General features: G+C 34.3%; 1 protein-coding gene across 2 annotated transcripts in view; it reads right to left on the reverse strand.

Annotated features, from left to right (window-relative positions):
- Window positions 1–549: 549 nt before the first annotated feature.
- Window positions 550–26,049, reverse strand: part of LOC150093646 (arylsulfatase B-like) — a 34,417-nt gene continuing 8,917 nt past the window's right edge. For both annotated transcript variants that reach the window (XM_090412915.1, XM_090412916.1), the window contains exons 2-10: window positions 25,875–25,996; window positions 22,997–23,156; window positions 22,633–22,745; window positions 21,471–21,611; window positions 20,488–20,610; window positions 18,717–18,843; window positions 16,086–16,382; window positions 12,806–13,275; window positions 550–912 (exon numbers count right to left, since the gene is read on the reverse strand). In XM_090412915.1, coding sequence (XP_090269041.1) covers window positions 778–912; window positions 12,806–13,275; window positions 16,086–16,382; window positions 18,717–18,843; window positions 20,488–20,610; window positions 21,471–21,611; window positions 22,633–22,745; window positions 22,997–23,156; window positions 25,875–25,982 — 1,674 coding nt within the window. In that variant the 5' untranslated portion in view covers window positions 25,983–25,996 and the 3' untranslated portion in view covers window positions 550–777. The remainder of the gene's footprint in view (window positions 913–12,805; window positions 13,276–16,085; window positions 16,383–18,716; window positions 18,844–20,487; window positions 20,611–21,470; window positions 21,612–22,632; window positions 22,746–22,996; window positions 23,157–25,874; window positions 25,997–26,049) is intronic.

Genomic DNA, 26,049 nt, shown 5'->3' on the forward strand with positions numbered 1-26,049 from the left:
CCTTAAATATGAAAATTCTTTCAAGAAAGTTCCGACGTACTTTGACATTGCCCAGATCTGAATGCCAAAAATATAGAAAATTATTAGTAACAACTATACTGTTTAATAACATAAGATTTTATTTTATTTTATTTTTTATTAATCACAATCAAGAGCACTTCAGTTGATCCTAATAGCATCGTTTCTTTGACTTTTCGAGACTCCATGTAAGGAGAGATTCCATTCTCCATATAACTTCATTGTCGTTTTTTTTAAAAATTTTTTGATATCTAAATCTACGATGATCCACGTATACATGAATCAAAATGTCTGTAATTAATTCATTTTAACAAAATATTATGAAGTGTATACGTGTTACCTATTAAGAATGAATATTGCACAGTACGTAATCTGCCAATTACCGTATTTCTTAGGGCTGTGCTGTGCTTGACAAAGTTCTCCTTTGAAGATATGAGAAATTTTTGAATATTTCTGTAAAATCGAAAATTAGATTTCTATTTAGCCAGCTTCCAGTGATGAACTTTTTACGAAAATGCATACAAAGTTGAATCGTTGCAATGAATGGAATGAATTTACTTCGTCACTTTCAGTTTTACAGAATAATTGTTACTGCTAAGAACAATAAATTTGGTAGAAAAGAAAAGTCTGGAGTTTCAGCGACGATTATTATCGATGAAAAAGAAAAATGAAATGAAATTTTTCATTAATTTGTTTCATCGATGAAAAAGAAAACAAAAGATATCGAGTGTAGTTTTTTTTTTTTTCCTTCTATTTTCGTCATACTTTGTCCATCCAGTTTGTAAATGAGAAATTATGCATTTCCGGATCTGCCAAGGGATCGCATGGTTGATTTAGAACTTCAGCTGACACATTTAAAAATTCTTCTATTCGTCTCATTAAGAATTCCACCATCTAAAAAAAGGGGAAAAAAAGAAAAAATGATGATAGCTTCACTTATGATAAATTTAACACGCAAGTAATTACAACACCTGTGATTACTCTTAATATTTTATAGCAATATTTTGATCGAACAGTAATCATTAAAAAGATTTTAACAGAAGTATAACATTTGATGCCATCCTCATCAAGCTTGATTTGCAAATGATCTGCCAATTTCACAGCAAATATTTGAATGAGTGAAATGTTTCGATGTTTGTGTTCAACAATGGCGCAAATGGTGTGCCCGGTGTAAGATGTCGCCAGGAAACTACGCTAAAAATAAAATGGAATAATAGGAAAAATTAGGAACAAAATTGTGCACAAATATTATGAAAATAAAGCCATCTTAAAGTAGTTGGGCACATCACATCACATTCATAACAAAAAAGAAAGCTAATGAGATGGTTACATTAATAATCACTTAAAATCATTAATTTTCTTATTAATCTGAGTTTCGTATTACTTATCATTAAAAAGAAAATCGGAAGTGAGAATATTTACTTTCATTCTCTTCTTTATTTGACAAACGAGGTGCACAATCATTTGATTCATGGAATCATAACACTCAAAGCTCCAAAACCTATCAGATTTCTCCTCTTAGGTTAACCAATACGTCTCTACTTTTTTCTGGCAAAAACATATCTCACCATCACTTTTGCAGCCTCCAAAAGCCAGTGGCACTTTTTTTTTCGCAAGACATTGCTTCTTACTTCTATAAGTGGTGACACTGTATAAATCCCGAATCCGAACAGCTTTGGAATACCGTTCACACATATCAAATAGTGCAACAAACATCTTTGTAAAATTCCAACAATATCATTACTTCACTTTCTTCTAAAATTATAATAACACAAGCAGTTGCTAGTCAACGCCATTTACTGTCCGCATTCAAACCTAATGAAACAACTTCATGATTTCATTGGAATATTGTTCATTGTTCATTGGAATAGCCTCTTTCGTTCTGTCTCACTCAACAACAACTTTCAGTCGTTCACACACACACACACACACACACACACACACACACACATGTATGTTAACAATGCCAAGAACTTTTATATTTAGTTCTAATCATTTTCCAAGGAAGTAAAACTACGTTTTACGCGTGAATTATATTTGCGTCTGAGCTACCTTAGTATGTATCCCATAATGCAAAGCACACCCTCTTACGGACGTGTATAATGCTATGCATAATGGGAGGGGTCACTATCTAGACTGGTTTTGACCTTTATTGAGTTCTCCTGAGTGGGAGCCAGACCCGGGAGAGATACCATGGTAAGTATATATCTTCAAGCAGAAGTCATATATCTCTCATACACAAGTAGCCAAAAGTTACTTGATCTTATTACTAAAAATCTCTAGACGAGAGAAAAATGTCGAAAGTTTTGGCATCTTTAACGTACATAATAAACCTAAAGTAAAAAAAAAAACTTCCATCTTTCTCTGGTCTAGAGATTTTTGTTAATAAGGTCAAGCATCTTTTGTCTACTTGTATATGAGATATACGAGTATATGACTTACGCCAACCTTGGTATCACTCTGGGGTTTGGCTCCCACTGATGAGACCTCAATAAATGTCGAAACCGTTATTGGTAGTGATCCTTCCCATTATGCATAGCATTATGATTCTACGATGAATCCTTGCCCCCCCTCCGGAAGATGGCACATAATAATAATAATAATAATAATTTATTTATTTTATTTTATTATTTTTAAATAATAATAATATATATACTTTTTATTGTTCTTTCAAATATTTACATATGTACAATGACCATCTATTCAGTATATTATTTTACAAGGTTCAGCACTTTGTGCTACATATAATGAGATTTAAATAGTAATGATGATAACAGTTTTTTTTATATATAACAATCATAATAATAATTTACAATTGTATTGTTCAGAGTTACATAAGTTGTATAATATTACATGTTGTAGTTTACTATTTTTTTGAAGTTTGAAAAGGTGTGATTATACAACAGTATTTACACATATGCAATCTAAATATTATGTTTCTTTATTCTCACAAGCATACGATGTAAACTCATGACTTAGATTTTAAATCTAAGTCATGAGTTTTTTTTTATATTGCATACATTTGTTATAGTTATTATATACATTACATACATTACAATTATTATATACATTACTTACATGTGATATTTACATTACGTACATTGGTTTACATATAATACATACGTTACCTACATTGGTTTTCATGTGATACGTACATTACATGCATTTGGTTACATATGATACATCTTGGATGAGAACTAATTTCTTTGCTTTCATCCTCGAAGCTTATATGTAAGCTTATCTGAGGATGACACCAGTTGGTTATTATGTATTTTATTTTATTTTTGTTGTGTTGGGAAGCTACGAAATCTATGATTGAGAAATTCGCGCACTCACACGCACACGCACGCACGCACACACACACACACACACACAAAACACACAATAACTTGGAATGTCTTGATGCGTCGCTGAACTGGAAGCCTGAACGAATATATTGTGTTTCCACGGTGAGTCTTTTGACTCCATGGAGGCCTGAAGAGTAATAATAATAATAATAAAGTTTGTATGGTATTTTGGGTGTGTGTTTCTTGTTCGTAGTATGTCCTCCTTAGAGTTCTTTTCAGGCTATTGTAGTTTGTAAGGTTTCTGTATTCAAAAGGTAATTTGTTTATCATGTCTGGGATGTAGAAGTTTCGCGTGGCCTTTCCGTAGTGATTATTGTATTTATATGTGATATAATTAGTAGTCTGAGGTCTTGTTATACGGTATGTATTTCTAACTGTCCTGTAGTTGGCATCGAAATAATGTTTTAGCAAGGCTGCATAGTGACATAAATGTTTTGCTGTCAGTGTTTTGTGTTCTGACATTGCAAGGTTTATAAGGTCGTGATTTTCTCTTTGTTCCCAAAAGATCAGTTTTGTCATTTTGTACTGTAGCGACTTTAATGTATTTAATTTGTAGGGTGCACAGAAAGCATACGTTGTTATAGCGTATCTTAGTATATTTTGGCAATAGTGCTTTGTATATTAGTGTTTTTAGGCGTAGATTTTTAGTGCTTTGTATATTAGTGTTTTTAGGCGTATGAGAACTATGTCTTTTAACATGTAGAGTTTGCCACTTATTGTTCGGAGTTTGTTGTATAGATGGTTTATGTGGCTATTCCAGTTCATATCTTCATCGGAGTACATTCCAAGGTATCGTATTGTTTCAACCTGAGTGATTGTAGTGGTTTTGCTGTTCTGTGCGTTTTTTATGTTGGAAAGTGGATGTTGGATGGTTATATATTTGTTATCAACTGGTCGAGTCAGTGGATTTCTGAATATCATTAATTTTGTCTTTTCTGAGTTTAGGTGTATGGAGTTTTTCGTGAGCCAGTCTATGATCAGATTTATATCATGTTGCATATTTGTTTGGGCTATACTTGCGTTATTGTGGATGGATATTATTGCTGTATCGTCTGCGTATTGGAATATCTTACCTTTGAGTGGTAGCTGATTAATATCGTGCGAGTAAATGTTGAATAGAGTTGGGGAGAGTACAGCTCCCTGTGGAACTCCACAGGTTACTGGTAGCTCTCTGCTTCGGTTTGACCCGATACGTGTGATATGCTTTCTATTTTGGAGGAAGTTTGTAAACCACCTGTGAAGTGGCCCGTCTATTCCAACATGCCTCAGCTTTTCTAGCAAGGTTTGATGTGTAAGTGTATCGAATGCTTTAGTTAGATCAATAAATACTACCATGGGAATTTTGTTTTTGTCTAAGGCAGTATTAATTACGTCTGTAAAGTCTTCCAAGAGAGATGTTGTTCCCTTATTTTTCTGAAAACCATATTGTGTTTTGGGGATAATATGAAAGATCTCAGTGTTTATAATAATTTTTTTTTTTTTAATTTTTTTTTAGTTTATTATCTCTCAAATAATTACATGAATATACTAATATTTAGGCAACAATGCATCTTTTTCTTGCAAAATGGTTCAGTTAGAATTATAATTACTCTTAATATCATTATCATTTGCAGAATTTCTCATTGACACTAGAGTAAAAAGTGTGTATTATTACCATTAATAATAATCATAGTAATCGTGTTTATTATTAATGACTCACAAGTTAAACAATATTACTTATGTTGCAGTCTACATAATAATAATTTTTTTAATTTAAATTTTAAATTGAATATATAATTTTAAACTTAAATATATAACTGAAGTATTACTATCACATTTTCTGTTTACTACTAGAATTCATTACAGAATGTTAAGTGAATAATGTTAGATAAATACTACTACTGGGATGTAACTCAACTGCACCCTCGAAGCTTTGTAATTAGCTCTGAGGGTGATACTGGTTATATATACTTATATTTGTTATTGATTTGGTTGCTGTGTTGGAAGTAGGCAGATCTTTGGGAGGTCAAATGAATGATCTGAAAGGTCGGATCAGAGTGAAATTGCCGATATATCCTGTGTTATTGCATCTGTCTTGATGGTTCACGTTCTTTTTTTTTTATTGTGGGCTTCTTTTTGAACTATTTTGGAGGCTTTTTTCTTCACAGTGGCAGCCTTTCTACGTCTTCTGTGCTTTTAATTTGTATCGGCTTTGAAGTTTGTGACTTCCTTATGAATATCTTGGCATTTCTGGTCCACAAAAATTGGTAATTTTTTTCCATTTTTGCTTTTCTTGCTTGGTACAACAGATTCTGGTTGAGTGGTGTTAAATATTTGGATAGGAAGATTGGTGTATTGTCTTGCTGTGCGTTCAAGTCCTTGGCAACTGGTTTTTTCTGCCTGCTGGCTTTTATGAGATTGGCTCTTGTGGACTTGCTCTTAAGACGAATTATGACTGGTGCAGGTCGTGGGAAGCCTTGGTTTTTGCTCTTCCTAGGAATCTGATTTACGGTCTGAATGTCGTTAAGCTGTATGGGGATATCAATTACATGGCCTAATTTTAAAACCACGTCTCTGAGGTTTTCTGTAGGTACAGTTTCAGGAAGACCGTTTATGACAAGATTTTTTTTATGTTGTTGCTGATTTAAACGTTCGTATTGTAGTTTTAGAGAATGAAGTTCTTGACGGAGTTCGGATGTCTCTTTCATCAAATTGTGTTGCCTGTCTTTTAGTGCGTTAATGCTCATTTTAATGTCTTTTACCGTTTGCAACACTTCTATAACTGCTAAATTATTATGTTTTACCAAATCTTTATATTCGCTAGATATTTTTGTTATTTGTTCGTTCTGTTTCTTAAAGAGTTCTTGCACAAGATATACTAAGCTGGCTTTTATAGTCACTAGACCGTTTTCTATTAGTATACTTAAAGAGTTTAAATTACAGGACTCACCTGCGTTTTTTTGTCTGTTCAGTTCGTCATCTGATTTTACCTCCGGTATAATCGGCTGCATCGTAGGTGGCTGCCTTACGTGCGTTTCTTTGTTCCTCATGCAGATTACACACTTCCATTCCTCACGTGTTACATCGGGTTCATATTTATGTTGCCCGGTTGTTTCTGAAAAGCCGGCACATTTTAAGTGTAGAATCCTACTGCATTTCGTACAAGTTATATTATTTCCGATGGACGATAACTCCTCCAGGCATTTGATACACTTCATGACTCACCTTTCTTCCCTTAGGCAGTGAAGCGTGATTATAAAGATGGCGACGTCCTTTGTTCTTCGCTGGTTGTTGACCACGGTCCTCTCTGTATGCCTACACAGCGCCCTCTCTTAATAATTTTTTTTTTTTTTTTTTTTTTTTTTTTTACGTTTTATTATGTCTCAGTATAAGTTACATACAATAATAATATTTACAGTATTTACAATAAGGATCATACAGAATTTTTTTTTTTTTTTTCATGTCTCAGATGAATTGCATACATAGTTGCTGTAGTAATTATATGTATACAATATTTATAACGCATTACAAGTGTGTATAACAGATACTTGCAAGTTAGTAATTTTCTTCCTCGAAGCTTAGCAGAGCTTATCTGAGGAAGATAATAGATGACAGAGGGTGGTGGTTTCATGGTTGTGTTCCTATACTGGTCACAAGCTAGGTGTTGATTTTACTGTTTGTTGGTACGTGCTTGTAAGACTTCGACTGCTATTACAGTTTAACTTTTTTTTTTTTTTTTTGTGAAAATAGGGTCGGATTTAGACATGGTGTGTTTGTTTCTTTGTGTTCTTGTAGTGGTAGTTTTTTGAGAGGGGGGGGTTGTCGTAGGTTTGTGTGTGTGTATGTGTGGTGGGGGAGAGAGAAACTGGAATTGCTCTAATTTTCATTCTCGCTATAATATTTATATAGTGCCTGTTTCAGCTCTCTGTATGTTCCTAGGTTTCTGTTGTCGAACGGCAGTTTGTTTATCATGTCAGGTACGTAGAAGTTTCGGGTGGCTTTGCCATTGTGATTGTTGTACTTATATGTTATGTAGTTTGTTGACTGTGGTCTTGTTATTTGATATGTTGTTCTAGTTACTCTATATGTTGGGCTGTAGTAGTGTTTTAACACGACTGTGCAGTGGCGTAATTGTTTCACCTTAAATATTTTGTGTTTTGTCCATGCTTCCTGCATAAGAGTGGGTTGTTCCCAGAATATTAGTTTTATCATTTTATCTTGCAACCATTGTAGCCTGTTAAGTCTGTAGTCTGCGCAGAATGCGTATGATGTGATTGCATATCTTAAAATGTTTTAACATAATGCTTTATAGATTAGTATTTTTATGGGGATTGGGGCAATGTCTTTTAATCTGTATAGTTTGCTTGCTATTATCCTAATCTTGGTATGTAGGTAGTTTGTATGGCTATTCCAACTTTGATCTGCATCGAAGTGAAGTCCAAGGTAGCGTGTTGTTTTCACCTGTGTGATGGTTGTGATTTTAGGTTCTGCACTTTGTGTATAGGAGGATGAATGTCTGATAGTGAGATATTTAGTTTCTATGGGCAGGGTTTGGGGGTTTTTGAATATCATTAGCTTTGTTTTTCCAGGGTTTATATATATGCCGTTTTCGGTTAACCAGTTAGTGATTTGATTGATGTCGTGTTGCATATTTTTGTAAGCGATTTTTGCAGTGTTGTGAATGGATACTATGGCAGTGTCGTCTGCATAATGGAAGATTTTACTTTTTAGGGGGAGTTGGCTTATGTCGTGTGTGTATATGTTAAATAGAATGGGAGATAGGACAGCCCCTTGCGGTACTCCACAGGTTACATGTACCTCTTTGCTGTGTGCTGATCCTATACGTGTGATGTGCTTTCTGTTTTTCGTGTATGCTTTAAACCACTGGAGTAGATGACCTCCAATTCCGATATGGGTAAGTTTCGTTAACAAGGTTTTATGTGTTAGTGTGTCAAATGCTTTTGTTAGATCAATGAATACCACTAATGTTATTCTGTTTTTATCCAATGCAGCGTTTATTAGATCTGAGAAATCTTCCAGGAGTGTTGCTGTTCCTTTATTTTTTTGAAAGCCATATTGTGTTTTGGGTATGATTTGAAATTTTGCAACGTATGTGGAGAGTTTCTGATGTACAATGTGCTCCATGATTTGGTTGATTACAGGCAGCGTGGCGATAGGTCTGTAATTACTTATTATGTTTCTTTTTCCCTGTTTGTGTATGGGGGTGATTAATGCAGTCTCTAGTGTTTCAGGTATGTGTCCCGTTTCGAAGATTTTATTTAACAGTTTTTGTATAACTGGAAGTAGGTCGGTTGAGTGTTTCTTGATGTCTTTTGGTCTGATTCCGTCTATCCCCGGTCCTTTGTTAGGATTAATTTGTTGAATTGCCAGTGATAGTTCTTCTTTTGTTACTGTGGGGAACCACATCGACTGGGTTGCTCGTGGACCTAGTGGAGAATGTTCGTATGTGTGAGGAAAGGTTGTTTCTTGTAGCTTTTGAACAGAGTTCACGAAGTGCTGATTAAAGTTGTTTGCCAACTGTTTGAGAGATTTGGGGTCGCAGGCAATGCTGTGTTTTATTGTTTCTGTGGCAGTGGTTCTGTGTATATTGTCCAGCATTTCATTAATCAGGTGCCAGGTTTCCTTTATGTCGTTCTGTGCTGTAGTTAATTTGTTGCTGTAATAGTTTCTTTTTGCCGTTCGTATCTGGGTTGTTAGGAGATTCCGTTTTCTTTTGTATTCAGCTTTTAAAGCGATATTGTTCGGTGACTTCTTAAGTTGTTTCCATAGGGCGTCTTTTCTTTGTATGTCTGTTAGTATGTTGTCTGTTATCCATGGATTTTGTTTCGTTTGGGGGCGTATTTTTATTTTTGTTAATGCTTTGTTGTATATTTTGTTAAATGCAAGTTTAAGATTATTATATACAGCTTCAGCAGAGTCTAATGATGCTATCTGTATCCAGTCTGTTTTTCTGATTTCATCGTTCACTATTGCTTCTTTTACAATGCTATGATACTGTTTTGTAGTCTCAGTGATTTTTATGGGTTCTGGTTCAGTGTGTAACTGCAATGCTGTGAAATAATGGTCTGCTAGTTTGCATGTTATGACGGCTGCTGTGTGGCTGTTTGGAGGTGCCCTTATATTTATATGATCAATGCAGGTTGAGGTTGTTGTGTTTCCGACTATCTCTTCTCGTGTATACGACTGTATGGATGGGGTTATGTTATATGCCGATAATAGGTCTAGGTATTGTTCTGTGTTGTTATTTATGTTCCTAATGTTTATATTAATGTCTCCTATTATTATCAAGTATTTTGAGGTGCCTACTTTCGTGGCTGAAAGCCATCTGTTTAGTTCTTCTAGGAATTTTGTGGTGCTTAAGTTGGGTGGTCTGTATATTGCGTTTAATATCAGGGAGTTTTCTTGTTTGATGTTTTTAATTTCGATACATATGTTTTCTGCGTATTCTAATTTATAGTTTATTTCTGTTACTTCTAGTTTATGTTTGGTAAATATTATTATACCACCGCCTCGTTTTGTTTGTCTGCAGAGTTTGTGTTGTTGGAAGTGTGGCATTTGGTAGGAGGATGCCTCTTCGTTTGTCGTAGATACTTCAGTCAGTATTAAAATGTCTATTTCGTCTATACCTTCCTTCAGATAAGCTTGCAGGGTCAGCCAGTATTTTTGAATGCTTCTGATGTTGATATGGAGAATAGATAGTCCTTTTTTGGGGATTGTCAGTTGTTTCCATTCTGATATTGATTTCAGAATGTGGCAATTATCATGTTCCGGGGTCATTATGTCTTCTTAATGGTGTGCATTCATGTTGGTTGGGGTGCTGGTCCTTCTTTACGAGTTGTCAATATTCCTTTCAATGTGACAGCCTGTTGAGGTCATCTACGGATTTTATTTCGATTGGTTTTGTGTCTTGTGTCTTTCTAAGGAATATTTTGCTGTCTCTTATCCATATAAACTGGTAATTGTTTTCTGTCTTTACTTTCCTTGCTTGGTAGAATATTTTCTGATAGTGTGGAGTAAGGTATTCAGACAAGTATATTGGGGTGTTGTCGTTGTCTCCTTTCATATCCTTTACTACTGGATTTTTAATCTTGCTAGCTTTTATAAGTTTAGTTTTTGTTAGGCTGTTGGTGAGTCGCACTACGACGGGAGAAGGACGGGTATTATTTTCTCTTTTCCTTTTTTGTGGTAACCGATGCACTGACTGGATGTCTCCTGGTTCAATGGGGGAGCCGATTTTTTGGCTTAGTTGAATTACAGTGTCTCTTAGAGGTTCTGTAGCTATTTCTGGGAGACTATTTATGAGGAGGTCATTTTTGTGCTGCTGTTGGTTTGAGAGCTCGTACTGTTGCTTTAGAGAGTTTAGTTCTTGCCGTAGGTCCGTTGTCTCTTTAATTAAATTATGCTGTCTTTCAGTTAGCTCTTTGACGCAGTTTTTAATTTCTCTAACGGTCTGTAACATATCTTCTATCGAGTTATTATTAAATTTAATAAATGCCTCGTATTGGTTAAATTTTTCTGTAATTTGTGCGGTATGTTTTTTAAATAGTTCTCCAACAAAATCGATTAAACAGTCTTTTAGGTTTTGTAATCTATTTTCAAGTAATGCATTTAAAGATGGCTCACCTGGGTTTCCATTGTTGTTTTATTTGTTTTTAATTCCCTCTGTTGTTGATAGCTGTTTACTGCCTGCGGTTGTTTTCTGCGTTGGCTGTTTTCCGCCTGCGGTCGAAGGCGACGTTCCTTTGTTATCTCTGCAATGGGGACACTTCCACTCGTCACGATTCTTGTTTGATTTTCGCTGCCAAGTAGTCTCGGACAATCCTGAACATAAAAAATGCATGTTTCTTTGGCAGTTCCTACATGTTACGTGGTTTTCTTCGCCCGTTAGGTCTTCTTGGCATTTGTAGCACTTCATACTTCTTGTTTGACGATCTTGCTGTATTTTCTAATATGGCGTCCTCCTTTGTTCTCTTCTCGCGTAGTTGACCAACGTATACTTCGAACTTTGAATACTTATATTTTACTTATTACTTAACAGATACTTACAGTTTTTACATCTATATGTTCGTCTTGAAGAACGGAGTTCACTGATGTACTTTAAATTTTAATTCACACGAAAGGATCTACTTTGCAACTTAAAATAATAATAATAATAATAATAATAATAATAATAATTATTATTATTATTATTATTATTATTATTAATTATGCTCCTCCGAAACTGGGTGTGCTTTGCATTATGGGATATATACTAAGGCAAGTGATATGAAATCATTAGCCTCTATATACATGTAGCTGAGACGTGAATACATTTCACACGTAACACATTGTTTTGCTTCCTTCGGAAAAGGATTAAAACCAAGTAAGAAATTTCTTGGTATCTTTATCGTATAATAAACCCGAGGTAAAAAAATAATAAACTCGAGGTGAAAAACTTCGATACATTAAACTGCTTCGAGATTATACAAAACTTAATTAATCATTTAAAATAACGAGTTGAAATTTAAAATGATACAATTGTAGTTTAGATGGCATATTGCTAAGCTGGCCAGAGTAGCTCACAGAATTACTTGATTGCTGAAGAACACACTAACAGAGAAAAGGGAGTTATTATTCCTCTTTATAAAGCATTAATACAACCATATCTGGATTAATCTGTTCAGGTCTGGTCACCTGGGTTTCTTAGGGATGAGAAAGTGGTGGAGAGGATCCAGAGGCAAAAGACAAGATGGTAAGTAGTTTGTGGAATGCTCCCTATGATGGTACATTGAGATTTTGTGGATTGCAGAAGTTGGTTGATAGGCGAAAAAAAGGGGGATAAGAGTATCAAAACATTTATGTTGCCTAACGGATTTTATGGGATTAATAGACAGGAAATATTTCTGCACTTGGCTAGAAGGGAAAGGGACAAGCGGTTATTCATGGAAATTTGGTTAGAAAGCGCGTGAGATTTAGTAGGAGGAAAGTTTCGATTCCTACGTTGTAGTACGTCCCCTACTAAAGTTCCATTCCTCCACACCCATTCCCCTAGTTTTCATTTGGAAAGGGGTGAATGAATGGAATGAGATGTCAGAGTGAGTTATTAACGCTTTGTCCGTTAATGGTTTTAAGGATGAGTATGATGGATATTGTGCAGTTTGGGTCTCACGCGATGAGCCTTCGGACTTCATGGAGATACCCCTGCAAATATGATAATAATAGTAATAATATAATAATAATTTGGAATGATTCCAGAGGAGAAGGAGAGTACCGTCTTATGCTTGCGGCATTGTGTGATATTTAATTTGATTAATCTTCGAATGATATTTCCTTTATTGATTACCTTATTACTTCTGCAAGACTAGCGTATTATGCAACTACGTATACTTCTTCCTAATGATGGTGTCCCTCTAGTTCTAAGAAATATACGAATATTTAAAAAAAAATATGTGTCCACTTACCTCAGGACGCTGGTCTGCTAAGTTGTGAGACTCACAAGGGTCTTCATCGATGTCAAATAGACAAGGAGCTATTTCTGGTTTGCAGCTTGTCAGATTGCATTCTGTTACCCCACTACATTTGATTTCCGCTTTCTCATGCCATTTACTATTAGCAGGAGGAAAGGTTCGATTCCTACGTTGTAGTACTTCCCCTACTACAGATCCGTTCCTCCACACCCATTCCCCTAAGTTGTCAGAATAACGAGGGTCAGGAAAGACCACATCACGTCCAGTAGGACCACAGTAACAGTTTCTTGAGTAAGTCGTTTGGATGCCATTGATCACTTTGTAATTCCCTTGCCTCAATGCCGACATTCCGATCACTGGATCGACATTGTATAAGAGTTCTGTTCTTGGAGACGGAAGATCATCTCGAAGGTGGTCCCATACGTTTAGTCCGTCAGTCTCTCCAAGATCATCTACATTGCCACCTGTTTGAGGACATGGACAATTAATTAGAATGTAAATTATATACTTTAGAAATGGGAAACATAAAACTTTAAAGGACTTAGGCATTTTAGTTTTGTTTCCCTTTAGAGTTTTATAACAGAACTCTGTCGATAACAGCACATTACACTTAATAGTAAACAAAAATGGGATGGAGTGGGGTAATAGTTTATTAGAAATCGCCATAGAATCAAATCAGACAAAATTGCAGTTTTATACGAAACCAAAAGAGTGCTATATATTAAAATATTATTTATTGGAGTATTCAAGTAAGTACGTTCTCATTAATCAGGTATTTCTAAAAACAAAATGCAGCTCTTAAAGAATATTGTGTATATGACTATGAATATGATACTCTCCAAAGAGAATTTATATGAAAATATCTGCATTTAAAGTTCAGAATATTTAGAAAATGTTTAATCGAATACTGTACATAAAACCTTCTTACTTCTCGAATGTTTGAAGCATATAATTCTGAGAATGCTACACGAATGCTACATTTACTGTAATATTCAAGAGAGAACAGTTGGTAGAATATAAATTCATTTCTTTGGAAGATTTGAAAACCAAATAGCTCAAGGCTGCCAACCGGAATCCTTCTTAAGATATTTATAAGAGATTCTCAGTAAAAAATCATGTATATATCAGAAAGTTACCAAAAAGGAGAATTTATTATCAGCGAATGCAAGCAATTGATAAATATAATATACTGATGTCTGGGGCTTTTTTTTCAATTGCTGTAATTAAAAGAAGGAGGAAGGAAGCATTTGAGAGACAGGCAGAGAGAGAGAGAGAGAGAGAGAGAGACGCAGTTTAAAACTTAATTCGATCAGTCATTACAGCTTTCAGCAATAATATTAAAAATTTCGAAACCGAATATATTTGCTTTGCTTTGTGTAATGTTTTGCCGCTGCCTTGCGCTTTGCATTGATTGAAAGTGTAAAAAAAAAAAAAAAAAAAAAAAAAATCCAAAATTGATACACAATCCATTGCCTGGAAATGAAATGGAAAGTGATGAGGTAATATATAATTATTTTTTTGATTTGAGAAAAAAAAACAGACCTTGTTCCTCAGATGATCTAGTGGCTGAACCTCACCATCCACAAAAAACATTAACATTTATATACGAAAGCTATACGCACCGAGTCCCGTTTATAGCGTGCATAGTCGTAAATATTCATTTAGAATAAATGCATGGTAATAGCTAATAAATTACTGCAATTGTTTACGGTTCTTGTGTAACGATTTTATGCTCTAGTCTTGCATGGCTTACTCTTCCCATTCATCGCACACGAAAACACAAGCGACTCCTCATGCTTCTTCCATTATTGAGGATATTTCTGCTTTTAAACTATTATACTCAAAGTTTCGAAAGTATCTCACATTCTTATGAATTAATTCTCCCAAAATCACACACAGACGCTTAGAAATATACAGAACTGATGGTAGATGAAAAACTGATTTTTGTTTATTATTATTACGTCTTTAATTTTAACTAAAAGAAATCAGTTATGAATTAACTTCGCAACGAAGAATAGATAATCAAATAGCTAGCAGATAATACACTCAGACATTATCTAAGTGGTTTGGCGCTATTAAACACTTTAAACCGTTTTTTTGTGTATGTAATAACTTGTTCATGTGCCCTCAGGTGCGAGATTTTATTACTAAAATCTGGAATGTAATAATTATCACATTTAACTATAAACTAGCAAAATTTATGCATGATTGTTAGAGATAATAAAAGTAGTCCGTAGTTACTTCACAGATGGTGGTATCTTAAATTGGCCACTATTATTCCTTCTCTTTCTCCAAAATCATTAAAATGAGAAACGCTGCTAACGACATGCTTTTTTACAGTTCCTTGAAATTCACCGAACCACTCAGTGCATTCTCTTTCATTCCATCTTCTTCTGTTCTTTGACAAAATGTGAATAGATTTCTTCTTTCTAGTTATTGTCTTCCCCACATGCAGGAGTAATCTGCTATAGATCTTGTGACTTTCGTGTGTGGGTCTGATATAAAAAAATATTTTTTGAAATTAGAATGTGTACAATAAACCATTTTTACTTGTGGATGAATTTTAAGTTGAAAAGCGAGAAGTAATTTGCTTTACTTTCTATAATACGTGCAAATAAAATACCATTCGTTTACTTTTAATATCCTTTTTCGGATTTTGCCGATGCCTTTATTTCTATAATCTTTCAAAAAACTGCTCAATTAGCAAAGTAATAAGATGGCTGCAGATTAAGGCATAATGCGTCAAGGGGATAATTCTTAAATGGTTTTGGTGTGATCGTTATTTTAGTTCTAGTTTTAGAAAGACATGTCGTTTAATTAGTATGTGATATTAGAGAGAGTTATGGTCGATTTTAGATTTTATGAGAATCTACAGGGCTCAAAATGGAATCCATATAACAGCTCAATTCAGAGTTGCCCTGGGAGTTGATAACAGAGACAAAACTTTACAATTTGCTATTTTGTTTCTCCGTTGTTTCATTTTGCATAATATGTACACAGCACAGTCGGAAAATTGACATTATACGTTTGGAAATATTTCGTTTCTAATCCTCTCTAAAAGTCAAAGGATATTCTCTGAATCTCTTTTGCAGAAACCGAGTTTGTCAGTTTCAGGCTTTTGAGTTTTCTTCTCCATGAAGTTAGGAATTTTCTTTCTGGAAGACAGCTGATACGCAGAAAAACTAGCATGTGAACAAGCAGTTAATTGGCTTCTATTTCTGCTCCTAAAAGAAATTCGTACTTAAAAATCAGTTAAGAATTTACATTTACTTACCTGCTAAGTAATATAATGTTGGAAGCCAGTCTACTAGATGCATCAATTGCATAGAGATTCTCCCTTCTTTATTTTTTAACAAAGGACTCCATACAAATGCAACTCCTCTGGTACCTCCTTCCCATAAAGAAAACTTTCCTCCTCTTAATGGCCAGTTGGAGTATGAATCTCCATATTTTTTTCCAGCATCTCCTCCGTTGTCTGTAGAGAAAATTACTACAGAATTATCTAGAATACCTTTTCGATCAAGCATGTCAAATATTGTACCCACTGCATCATCCAGAGCTGCCACCATACCTGTTATGTATTAAATTTTGAACGTTAATCAAGAATATTCCCCAAAACGTAAACACATATTATTATTTGTAATCTCAATACATGTATATTTTATATATTGAAAGATATACGCGAAAATTAATTCAATTCAATGTGTATTTAATTATTAATTTAATGTGGAATTTTCAATAAGAAGTGAAAACAAACATTTGGTTGATAGCTACTAACAACTTCAGCGTGCGCCATGTTGTTTTAGCAACGTGTTATATTTCTGCTAGTTGTCCGCTATTTGCCTGGATGGTTGGTTGGATGAGTGGTCAATGTAGACGTTCTCCAACTAATAGGCTGCGGATTCGAATCCCGCCTTGGGCACGGATATTTGGGATTGTTTTTATTTGGGAGACGAATTTCGGTTGGAGATCACCTCTCTGTTTATTGAAGGGCTGAAGTGGATTAAAAAAATTCCATGTTTGGTCTCTAGAGCAGAATAAAAAATAAATAAAAATATTTAAAAAATAAAGTAAAAAATAAATAAAGTCCCCTTAACTCATCCACCGTACTAATGGATTATAAGTTTTCAAGAAGCTGCTATATGAAAATGGTGTGTAAACAAATATTTGAATAGCTTGAGATTCTAAGATATTCAGAGAGTCTCGAAATAATTTACGTACGGATGGACAACACAAATTTTGTAAGTGCTTACTTTTTGTGAAATGTACATCAATAATAATGTTGATTAATGAAGGTAACAAAACGGAAAAATAATAATCGTATCATAACGATAACCAATCAAGTTTACAAAGGAATTATAATTTCATTGTCATCAAATCACTCTGAATTTATTCTTACAAAATTATTAGAAAACAAAATCAAGGTTTTGTATTTTATAGTCCTTTATCATCAGATTCGGGTGGTAAACTGAAAAAGCTCTCAAGTTAGGTTTAATTCTCTTGAACAGCTTTTCTATTTCTAGACTAGTCTAGTCTCTTAAGACACTACTTTCTAGACTCGTATATTACACTGCTGCCTGGTAAAAAGTCTAAAATCACTGAAATAAATCGCTAAAACCGCAGAAATTTGTATCGAAAAAAAAAATTACACAGAATGTCAATATAATTATGGGTAATAAATTTTCCGTAAACTAAGATAAAGATCCTGGTTCAGATCCAGAAAAACGTCTTACTGCGTCTTAAATATAATTTAAGACGCAGTATTCTGGAATAAATTTCTACTCTGTAGAGAGATACACTACTTACTGGTCAAACATCTGTAGATCATGAAGGAAGAAATGCACAACCTTTCCCAAGTCCCTTTCTCAAGATTGTTTCTTGGGTTCTTTTCACAGTCATATCTCGATCTCTTTTAACGCGTCGGATGTTTTACTTGTGCTTCAATCACACGAACTGATCGATGATTAATGGTAGGCTAGGAGAACCGTAACGGTAGCCGGTTCACTTTAAATATATCGCTGGATTTCATGTATCGTACACGGTTATAGTCATTTGATGTGCACATCATCTGTGTGCCTTTGTACCTTGCTCTTCTATGAGAATTGCATTCCAAAAAATGGGACTGTTTGTATAATTTTGGCACAGAACTACGAATAGCCATTGAATTAGAAACCTGTATGCAGATGTCCGTGCGTCACAACGTGTTCTAGGCAACTATTTAAGAATACTGCTAGTCAGTAATCGTCAAAAATGTGGTTCACAATGGGAAAAACAAAGGATCTTTCGGAATTCGATAAAGGACTTATTGTAGGTGCACATCAGGCTGAAGCCACGAATTTGAAAACAGCACAGCTGACTGGTTTCTCAAATGGTGAAATATCCCGAGTGTTTAATCAGTGGAAAAACAACCCACAAAGCTTGTCTAACAGGCGTAACTGTGGTCCTAAGACAGTCTTTTAGGAACAAGCCTTCTAGTAAGGCTTGTACGGACAAACAAACTTCCTGCGTGCAGCAATTGACCGAAAAGCATTTAATGAAGGCTGTTCTCGACCCATATCTGACCGAATTATGCTCAGGCAATGGAAGAGGATCGGTTTTAGCAGTCGCATACCAAGATGTAAAATAAAAGTTTTTAAATCAGTGCCGGTATGTGTATCCTAATGGAATTTGGTTACTACTCAGTTGATCTGGAGCGGCCGAAGTATAAAGTGCAATTACTGTATGTAACAGATATTAAACTTTACTAATAATAACTGGCATTGCTATTTTTATAAACTTGAAAGTAATAATAATAATAGTAATTATAATTATTATACTTTTGTGTGTAATCTCTACGAACAGTAATGTTATTACTACTACTAATAATAATAATAATTTAAAGATGTGCTATTGTTTACTACTTTACCTGCCACTGATCTTCTGTCTCTGTCCTTTATATGAGGAAACCGATCTGTGTATCGAGGGGGAGCTTGATATGGCTGGTAGCTGTTTCCAAAATGCGGAGCTGTGTAAGCAGCGTAGAGAAAAAGAGGCTGTACAATTAAAAATAATGTGTTGAAATAACGGAAGGAAAAAAATGCGTTGTGAATAAACTTTACCAATTTTTGTAAGTTAAGAAAGTCACAATATTTTTGAGATGAAAAAACATGCAAAATGAAAGTAAATCCTGAGGTCTGCAAAAGTTCATACACGAAGAACTATTCTTCTTAAGTATTCTGCAATTGAGAAGGTTCTTCTCTTAGTAGCAAAATGTTACCTTCCACTCTCTTCTATTTTGAGCCTTCCTTTCAACGTTGTGTACTCTTCATTCAGCATGTCATCTAGCACTGTTTTCCTTACTCTTCCTCTGGGTCTTTTTAGGTCTATTTTTCCTTCGAAAAATTTCCTCTCAGCATATGTCCGATCCACTTTCCCTTTCTTCTTTTTATCCTTTTTAACATTCTTTTTTCTTCTTCTCTTGTTAGGATCTCTTCATTAGTTATTTTATCTGTCCATTTGATTTTTTCCATCCTATAGTAGTGAGTTCGATTTATAATCATTACTACACCGGTATATAGGAAATTAGTGATTCTTTGAAGAATCCCCAAGTATCCAATATTATCTGATTTGTGATGTGAGGAACTTGATACGACTATTGCAGACATTGGTAGGAATCTAAAAAACTGATGCAGTAATTTATATAACTGCAAGCTTGTAGCATGCTATTTGTCATTCATATTCAGTAATTCAGGATTTAATTCTATAACCTTAGGAGAGGAAATGCAATGTTATTTCGATAAACACACGTTTGATTCCTTTTTTTCTGTCGAAAAGTAAATATTCAAACCATTTACGATATTTTTCTCCTAGACACATCTCTATGTTTAGGATTAAAATATATCATCTCACCGGACTGGTTGGCCAAGTGGTTAGCTTGTCCAATCTCCCGTCAAGAGGCTGCTGGTTCGAATCCCGAAATGGCCATGGATGTTTGCGATTGCCCCACAAACATTTGTGTGGAAATGGAATCTGCGACCCTACCAGTTATTCTAGCAAAACGCATCATTGCTAAAACCATGTGAGATACGTCTATGGACGTCAAACGTGAAACCTTTCTTCTTTCTTGCAATAACCGATATTTTATATTTTGTTTTTTTACTAAATGTAAAAAAAAGTTAAAGAATTACTCTTTCTATTAATTTTGCTTTTTTATTATTTCAAAGATTAATCGGAAACTGCGAGCATGTGGTTAATGTAATTTACGTTACGAAGAAAACAGCAGCGCAATCACGCATAGACATCCTCCATGCAATAAAGAGGTCACTTAAATTCCGGGCATTATCCTTAAATGATTAAGGAAACGGGAAGTACTTTGACGAAGAGATATATTTAATACGATATTACAGCACAAAGAAGTAGAGGATGTTCTTGAAAATATAAAGATATTTGGATTACAAAATAGAATACTTCATTTTAAAAACCTTAAAAAGAATAAAAATAAAATAAAAATGTCTGCATATAAACGAGTAATGTTAACCTTTTGATTTTCCAAATATGATTCTTGACATTACTAAACTAGAATTTTAAATTAATAACGTCAAAAACTAACGTCTAATTTGATAACATAGAATTTAATCCAATACAAGAATTCAACTCATTTTCCAACAATAACAATCCTAACCAACTGTTGAACCAACCTGAGATTTGTTGTGTTTTTCAATTATATCAATTGTCTTTTCAGTGTACAGTTCAGTCAAATAGCGTCCCTGCATGCCGTAGACATCTTCAATGCCGTCATGTAAATCAAGGCCAAACATTACCTGTAAAAGAAATGCTCCGTAAAAAATTATAAATAAAAAACAATAAATAAAGTGAAAAAAAAATATTAGCAGAAACAAATTTACTCGTTTGGAAACGAGTCTTTGAAGCTGTGTTACAGAGCATAGTAGTAACTTGTATAGATTAAAAATAAATTCCAGTCATTGTATAGATTATATTCCAGATAAAAGAAACTCTTATCTAGATTTAAATTGAGAAATACTTATTTTTAAAATAATAATTTCAAACATCACGACAGTTTACATTTGACTTGCAATAACGTGATATCATTATTAATTAGAACGTAACCTTCGATGTGTCCGAGGACTCCATTTCACACCGCTCACCAACTCCTACATCATCTACCGTCTAAAATTGTATTTTTATTTATAAATTACGTGTGTTATCTTAGACGACTTGCCTTCATGCTGGATGAAAAAGCCGAGTTACCAGAAGAAGGGGAAAAAAAACTGTTACCCATATTTTATTTTTTATATTTATTTTATTTATTTCTTTATGCATTTTATTATTTTATTATTTTTATATTTTATTATCATTTATATTTTATTATTAATGTATATGAGGCTAATATTAGAATTTCTTAGTTTTTTCAAGTAATATTAATAATCATAGAACTCCTTGTGTTGACTTTTTATTCCCCGAAAGAGGGCGTTTCCACGCAAGCTAAATTTCCAAAGTACCGAACAACCGAAGAATTTCAGTAATCATTATGTACTGTAAATTATATTACGTTTAATTTAATGTGGAATTTAAATTATGATTCTGTGTTATTTCTTGAATATAAATGTCAGGTTTGTAGTATTTAAGTTTTATAAGTGGTTCTTTTATTAAAGTTCAGTACCTTTATTTCATCTTTATTGGAACACATTTGGTCTATGTGAGTATGATCGTAGTAATCGACTGTACTCGTCCAACTTCCGTAAAAGGTGTCAAATCCTCGATATGTTGGTGTGAACTCTTTCCTGTAGGAGCCAAGATGCCACTGAAACCATTAGCACACACACAAGCATGAATAAGTATAAAAGCAGAAATAGTAAATATAAATTGGACATTAATGAAAGATTTAAATAAATTACTTTTTAGTAAAATTCATACTTTATAATATTTATAAAATTTTACTGTCGGAAAAGCTAAGCAAGGCAAAAAATACTGCTATGAAAGGAATCAGAGATTACAGAGGTGTTATAAAAAGTGAAGTTATGGATGTCAGAGGTAATTACTTTGAACGACTATTAAATGAAAAAGGTAGTAAGAGCACCGTAGTAGAGATATTCAAGAGGAATGCAGTCAGGAATGCATATCAATACTGGAGATAGAAAAACCCTTAGAAAACTGAATTATGGAAAGGCAGCTGGAATTAGGCGATATTCAACTAGAAATCCTCACAGATGGAGGTGTAAAAGTTTGACAATCACTACACTACGTGATTCAGAAGGCCTGGTCAAAAGGTCGAATTTCGGATGTTTGGAGTAGAGTTCTTATAGTTCCCATGTCTGAAAAGGTAAATAGAATTAAATATGAGAATTACAGAGGAATTTTCCTACCGAGTAAGATTTATTGTCGTTTAGACCATTTTTTTAAAACTTTAAGACAGTTAAAATTATGAGAATATAAAAAGCATCTGTATTTATTTAACTTTCGTCATCTTAAAAAGGCATGTAATAAGGCTTTTTAAGATGATGAAATTATGGGACATTATACGGAGCGATACACAGTCGATTTATTAGTCAGCAATTAGGACTGATAGATACAAGAAAAATAGTTTGATGTAAAATCAGGTGTCTACATGGATTGCGTCATAAAAGAATCTGGTATTAAACTTGATATGAAATTTGAGATATTAAACTTAGCTGTTTCCTTCATGGAGATGATGTTATATTCCTACCTAAATAAATCGACTGCAGGTTTTCAAGACGTTTTAACCAAACAACCGCACTAACAAATTTACAATGAGATTCTTTAACGTTAAGTTTTAGGCATATACTGAAGAAAACATAACTAACTTTTCCGACTCCATGAGTAGCGTATCCTTTCTCTTTCAGATACTGAGGCAAAAGTTTGCAATCCAAAGGAAGGCCCACTCGTTCAGCACCTTTTAAAGGCATATGATGCAGTCCTGAAACATTCAGACAAAAATCTATCAACATGTCATAATATGAACATATTATAGCATATAATCCATAATATAATAATAATATGAACAAATTTTGCCAAAATATGCCAAATACTGAACTACATTGATCGATAATTTTTATATTCCAACTAACAACATATAACAAATTAAATCTAACAATTAACAAACCTTTTAATTTTTTATAAATCTTTTGATTTATTACTCCAAAAGTATGCTTATTAACAACGACCTACCTAAGCGCATGGGATACTTTCCAGTCATCAGGGCTGTACGGGAAGGGGTACACGTTGGCATTACATAATAATTGTTGAGTACTATTCCATCAGCTGCTAAAGCGTCAATATTTGGAGTAGGAATTTGTGGAGATCCGTGAAAACTTACGTCGTTCCATCCCTAGTAACACAAACGAAAAAATCGTTATTTTCATCTAAAAGGACTAGAATAGAGAAATAAAATTATCCCAATTCCGTACCATGCAATCTATTTTTCCCCACTGGAAATGAAAGTCTGTTCCGTACTGCAAGTTACGCCCATCAGACAGTAAAAATAACTTTTTAAACCTCACATTTCAAGCTTCTTTAATATTCCAGTCAACCGTTGCATGTTAGGAGTTGCTACAATAATTTAAATAACACTAAATATTATTTGTCAATTAATTAGAAACAAGGCTATTGTTTATCGTTTAACAAATAAACAAACCATCATTTATTAATTCCAATATTTCTTCGGTTTGATTATGAAAATAAAAATCTTTCTCTCATGGCGGTACCAAAAGATAAAGTTGACTTCCTGGTATCACTCTTCTTTTCTAGCTCCTAGATAAGTTACTAAGATAAATCACCTCCAACTTTACATGAACCATGGTATCCCATGTCTACTGCAGCCTTATGCCAGATAGCATCGGAAGAATTTGGAACAACTTGATACCAAAAACCGTTTCTGATCCTCATATTTCGACAGTGCTCAAGAATATTATCTCTCTGTTATAAAGTTAATATTCTTGAGCATCAATATTATCTCTACGCTCAGCTAGTATACATTGTCAAGACAAAACTGTCTTTCTTTCACTTACCTGATACTCTGCTGACAGTTTTCCTGATGACAAAGTCCTCACACAACCAACTTTGCAAACGTCTGTAAACTTCAAATTCATTTACTATCAGTGTCCTAAACACGGATTATCGTACCGTCCTTGAGTGTAGTAAAAGCTTCCGACGCATAATTTTGACTTTTTATCTCTCAAAAACCCTCAGCTCTACTACTCCTCCTGTCCTATCTTTGATAATACTTAACTAACCATTCAAAATTAGATTTCGGTTTGACCCCCCCCTAGTCTTTTCTGAAACAAACACTTTATTTTTAAACACTTTAGCGAACATTGTTATTGCATATTTCGTGATACAGATAACATCACTCTAAAAATTCTTGCTGTTTAGGCTAACCGAAACCTCTCTCTCTCTCTCTCTCAATCTCTCTTTCTCATCTCTCTGAGGCCACTGTCTTCAAGAAAGTCAACTTCCACATTACATCACTACTATAGATATTTCGATGGAAGAGCCTCCATAGCTCAGTCGGTATAGACGAAGTCCTTTGGTCGGAAAGAAATGGGTTCGATTCCCGTCCATTACGTTTTATTTGATCTCTTTAGACTAAAGGTGAGTTAGCCGGTCTCATACGGTGGTGGGGTTTTTTCTGCTGGAAACTCGGGTTTTTCGTCCCTCAAAACAGTGAAACCAGCCCTGTGCACACATTTCTACAGACAAGAAATACCTCCCCCACCCAATGTCAGGCTCTGCGACAAGTCGGTCGGGATCTCGTCGCGCGTCAAGTCGCATCATGTAAAAGGCTCCAAATAGATGGATAAAGCACAAGAAGAAGAAGAAGATATTTCCATGGAAACTGTTTAGCAGAACTGCATCCCAAAAAATATTTGTCCCGTAATATTAGGTTCTTCATCCTGAAAAAAACCTAATCTATGTATTTCAACCAATACAATCACTTATTGAAAGAGAAAGCAGAAATTTTTCTGGAATTTTAGCAGAGATAGTCTTAATGAAACAAAAAAGCTGGCTCTTCCCCTCTTCTCCTTTTTTTTTTTGTAAAAACCTAGGTTTGATTCTCGTCCAGAACTCGCAAACCTTGAACCTTTATAAGCATTATGCAAATATGCATAAATTAACACGGTCTATACTGAAGTCACGTGTTTTCCCAACTGGTATCTCCAGTTCTTCATCCAGAAAAAAACAGGCCTTTCGGCCAGAAGAACACACGCAATTTCAAAAAAACTCAACAAACTGGAACAAAGATGGCATATAAAATTATGCTTAAAATTTCAAACGGAATAAAAACATTCAGTTAAAAGATAAAACTATTGCAGATATGCTTGCCTCTTCTTTTTTCACACTGCATTTAATAGGGTATATTATCATTATCATCAAGCTTTTCAAGGAGTTCGAGTGGTCTGTTCCGGCCTTAGAAGTCATCGTTGAATCTCTTTAGAGGACGGCATGGTTTTCGTTTTTACTAATGGGCTGTAATTTAAAACTTGTTTAATTCTTTCATAATTTCTTCATTTTTTTACATTTGATATGACATAATAAATGATACGTCATAAGAAATTATGTTTTTCATCCTGAATAAAACTTTACAATCTTTATAACTTATGCTTCTTGCAGTATAGAAGCAATCGACCTCCCACCTAGTTACCGTAGTATTGTATTCCACAATGAGAAATACATTTCCTCCTATGATGTGTTTCATGCTGTGCGTTAAGGATCTATGGAGCTATGCGCTAACTTACTTCAGCGTATGTAATGAATGGCAACACAGACCTGCGAAAAGAGAGCGTGTTTTCCATTATGGGATATCAAGGACAACTTGCTGTGAGGTCAGTTGCCTCTTCGTTGCAATAGTTGTAAAGCTATTTCACTTGCATACCATTTTTTTTACGCTTATGTAAATAAGGATAAAAATTTCTTATCAAGTATAATTTATTTTTCTACGAAAAACAATGCCAGAATAAATAATAAATTTCAATGCAGTTTATATAGCAGAGACTTATGAGGAAAGAAGAGTGTAAATGGAAGGGAATATCTTGATCAAGATACTTGCCAAGTCGTCAGCGTATATGAAAATTATATTCGGAGGAGGATCAGCTGCTATAATCGCACCCCATGGAATAACGAACAGCCATACTACATGTCTCATTGCCAACTTCATCTGCGACAAGAAAGCTGGAAATAATTAAAAATGATGATTTTTTTATGGAAATAAATTCATGAAACAT

This window comes from Typopeltis vanoorti, chromosome 23, assembly GCF_054136105.1.
Source record: "Typopeltis vanoorti isolate ZY-2024b chromosome 23, IOZ_Tvanoo_1.0, whole genome shotgun sequence".
NCBI lineage: Eukaryota > Metazoa > Arthropoda > Arachnida > Uropygi > Thelyphonidae > Typopeltis > Typopeltis vanoorti.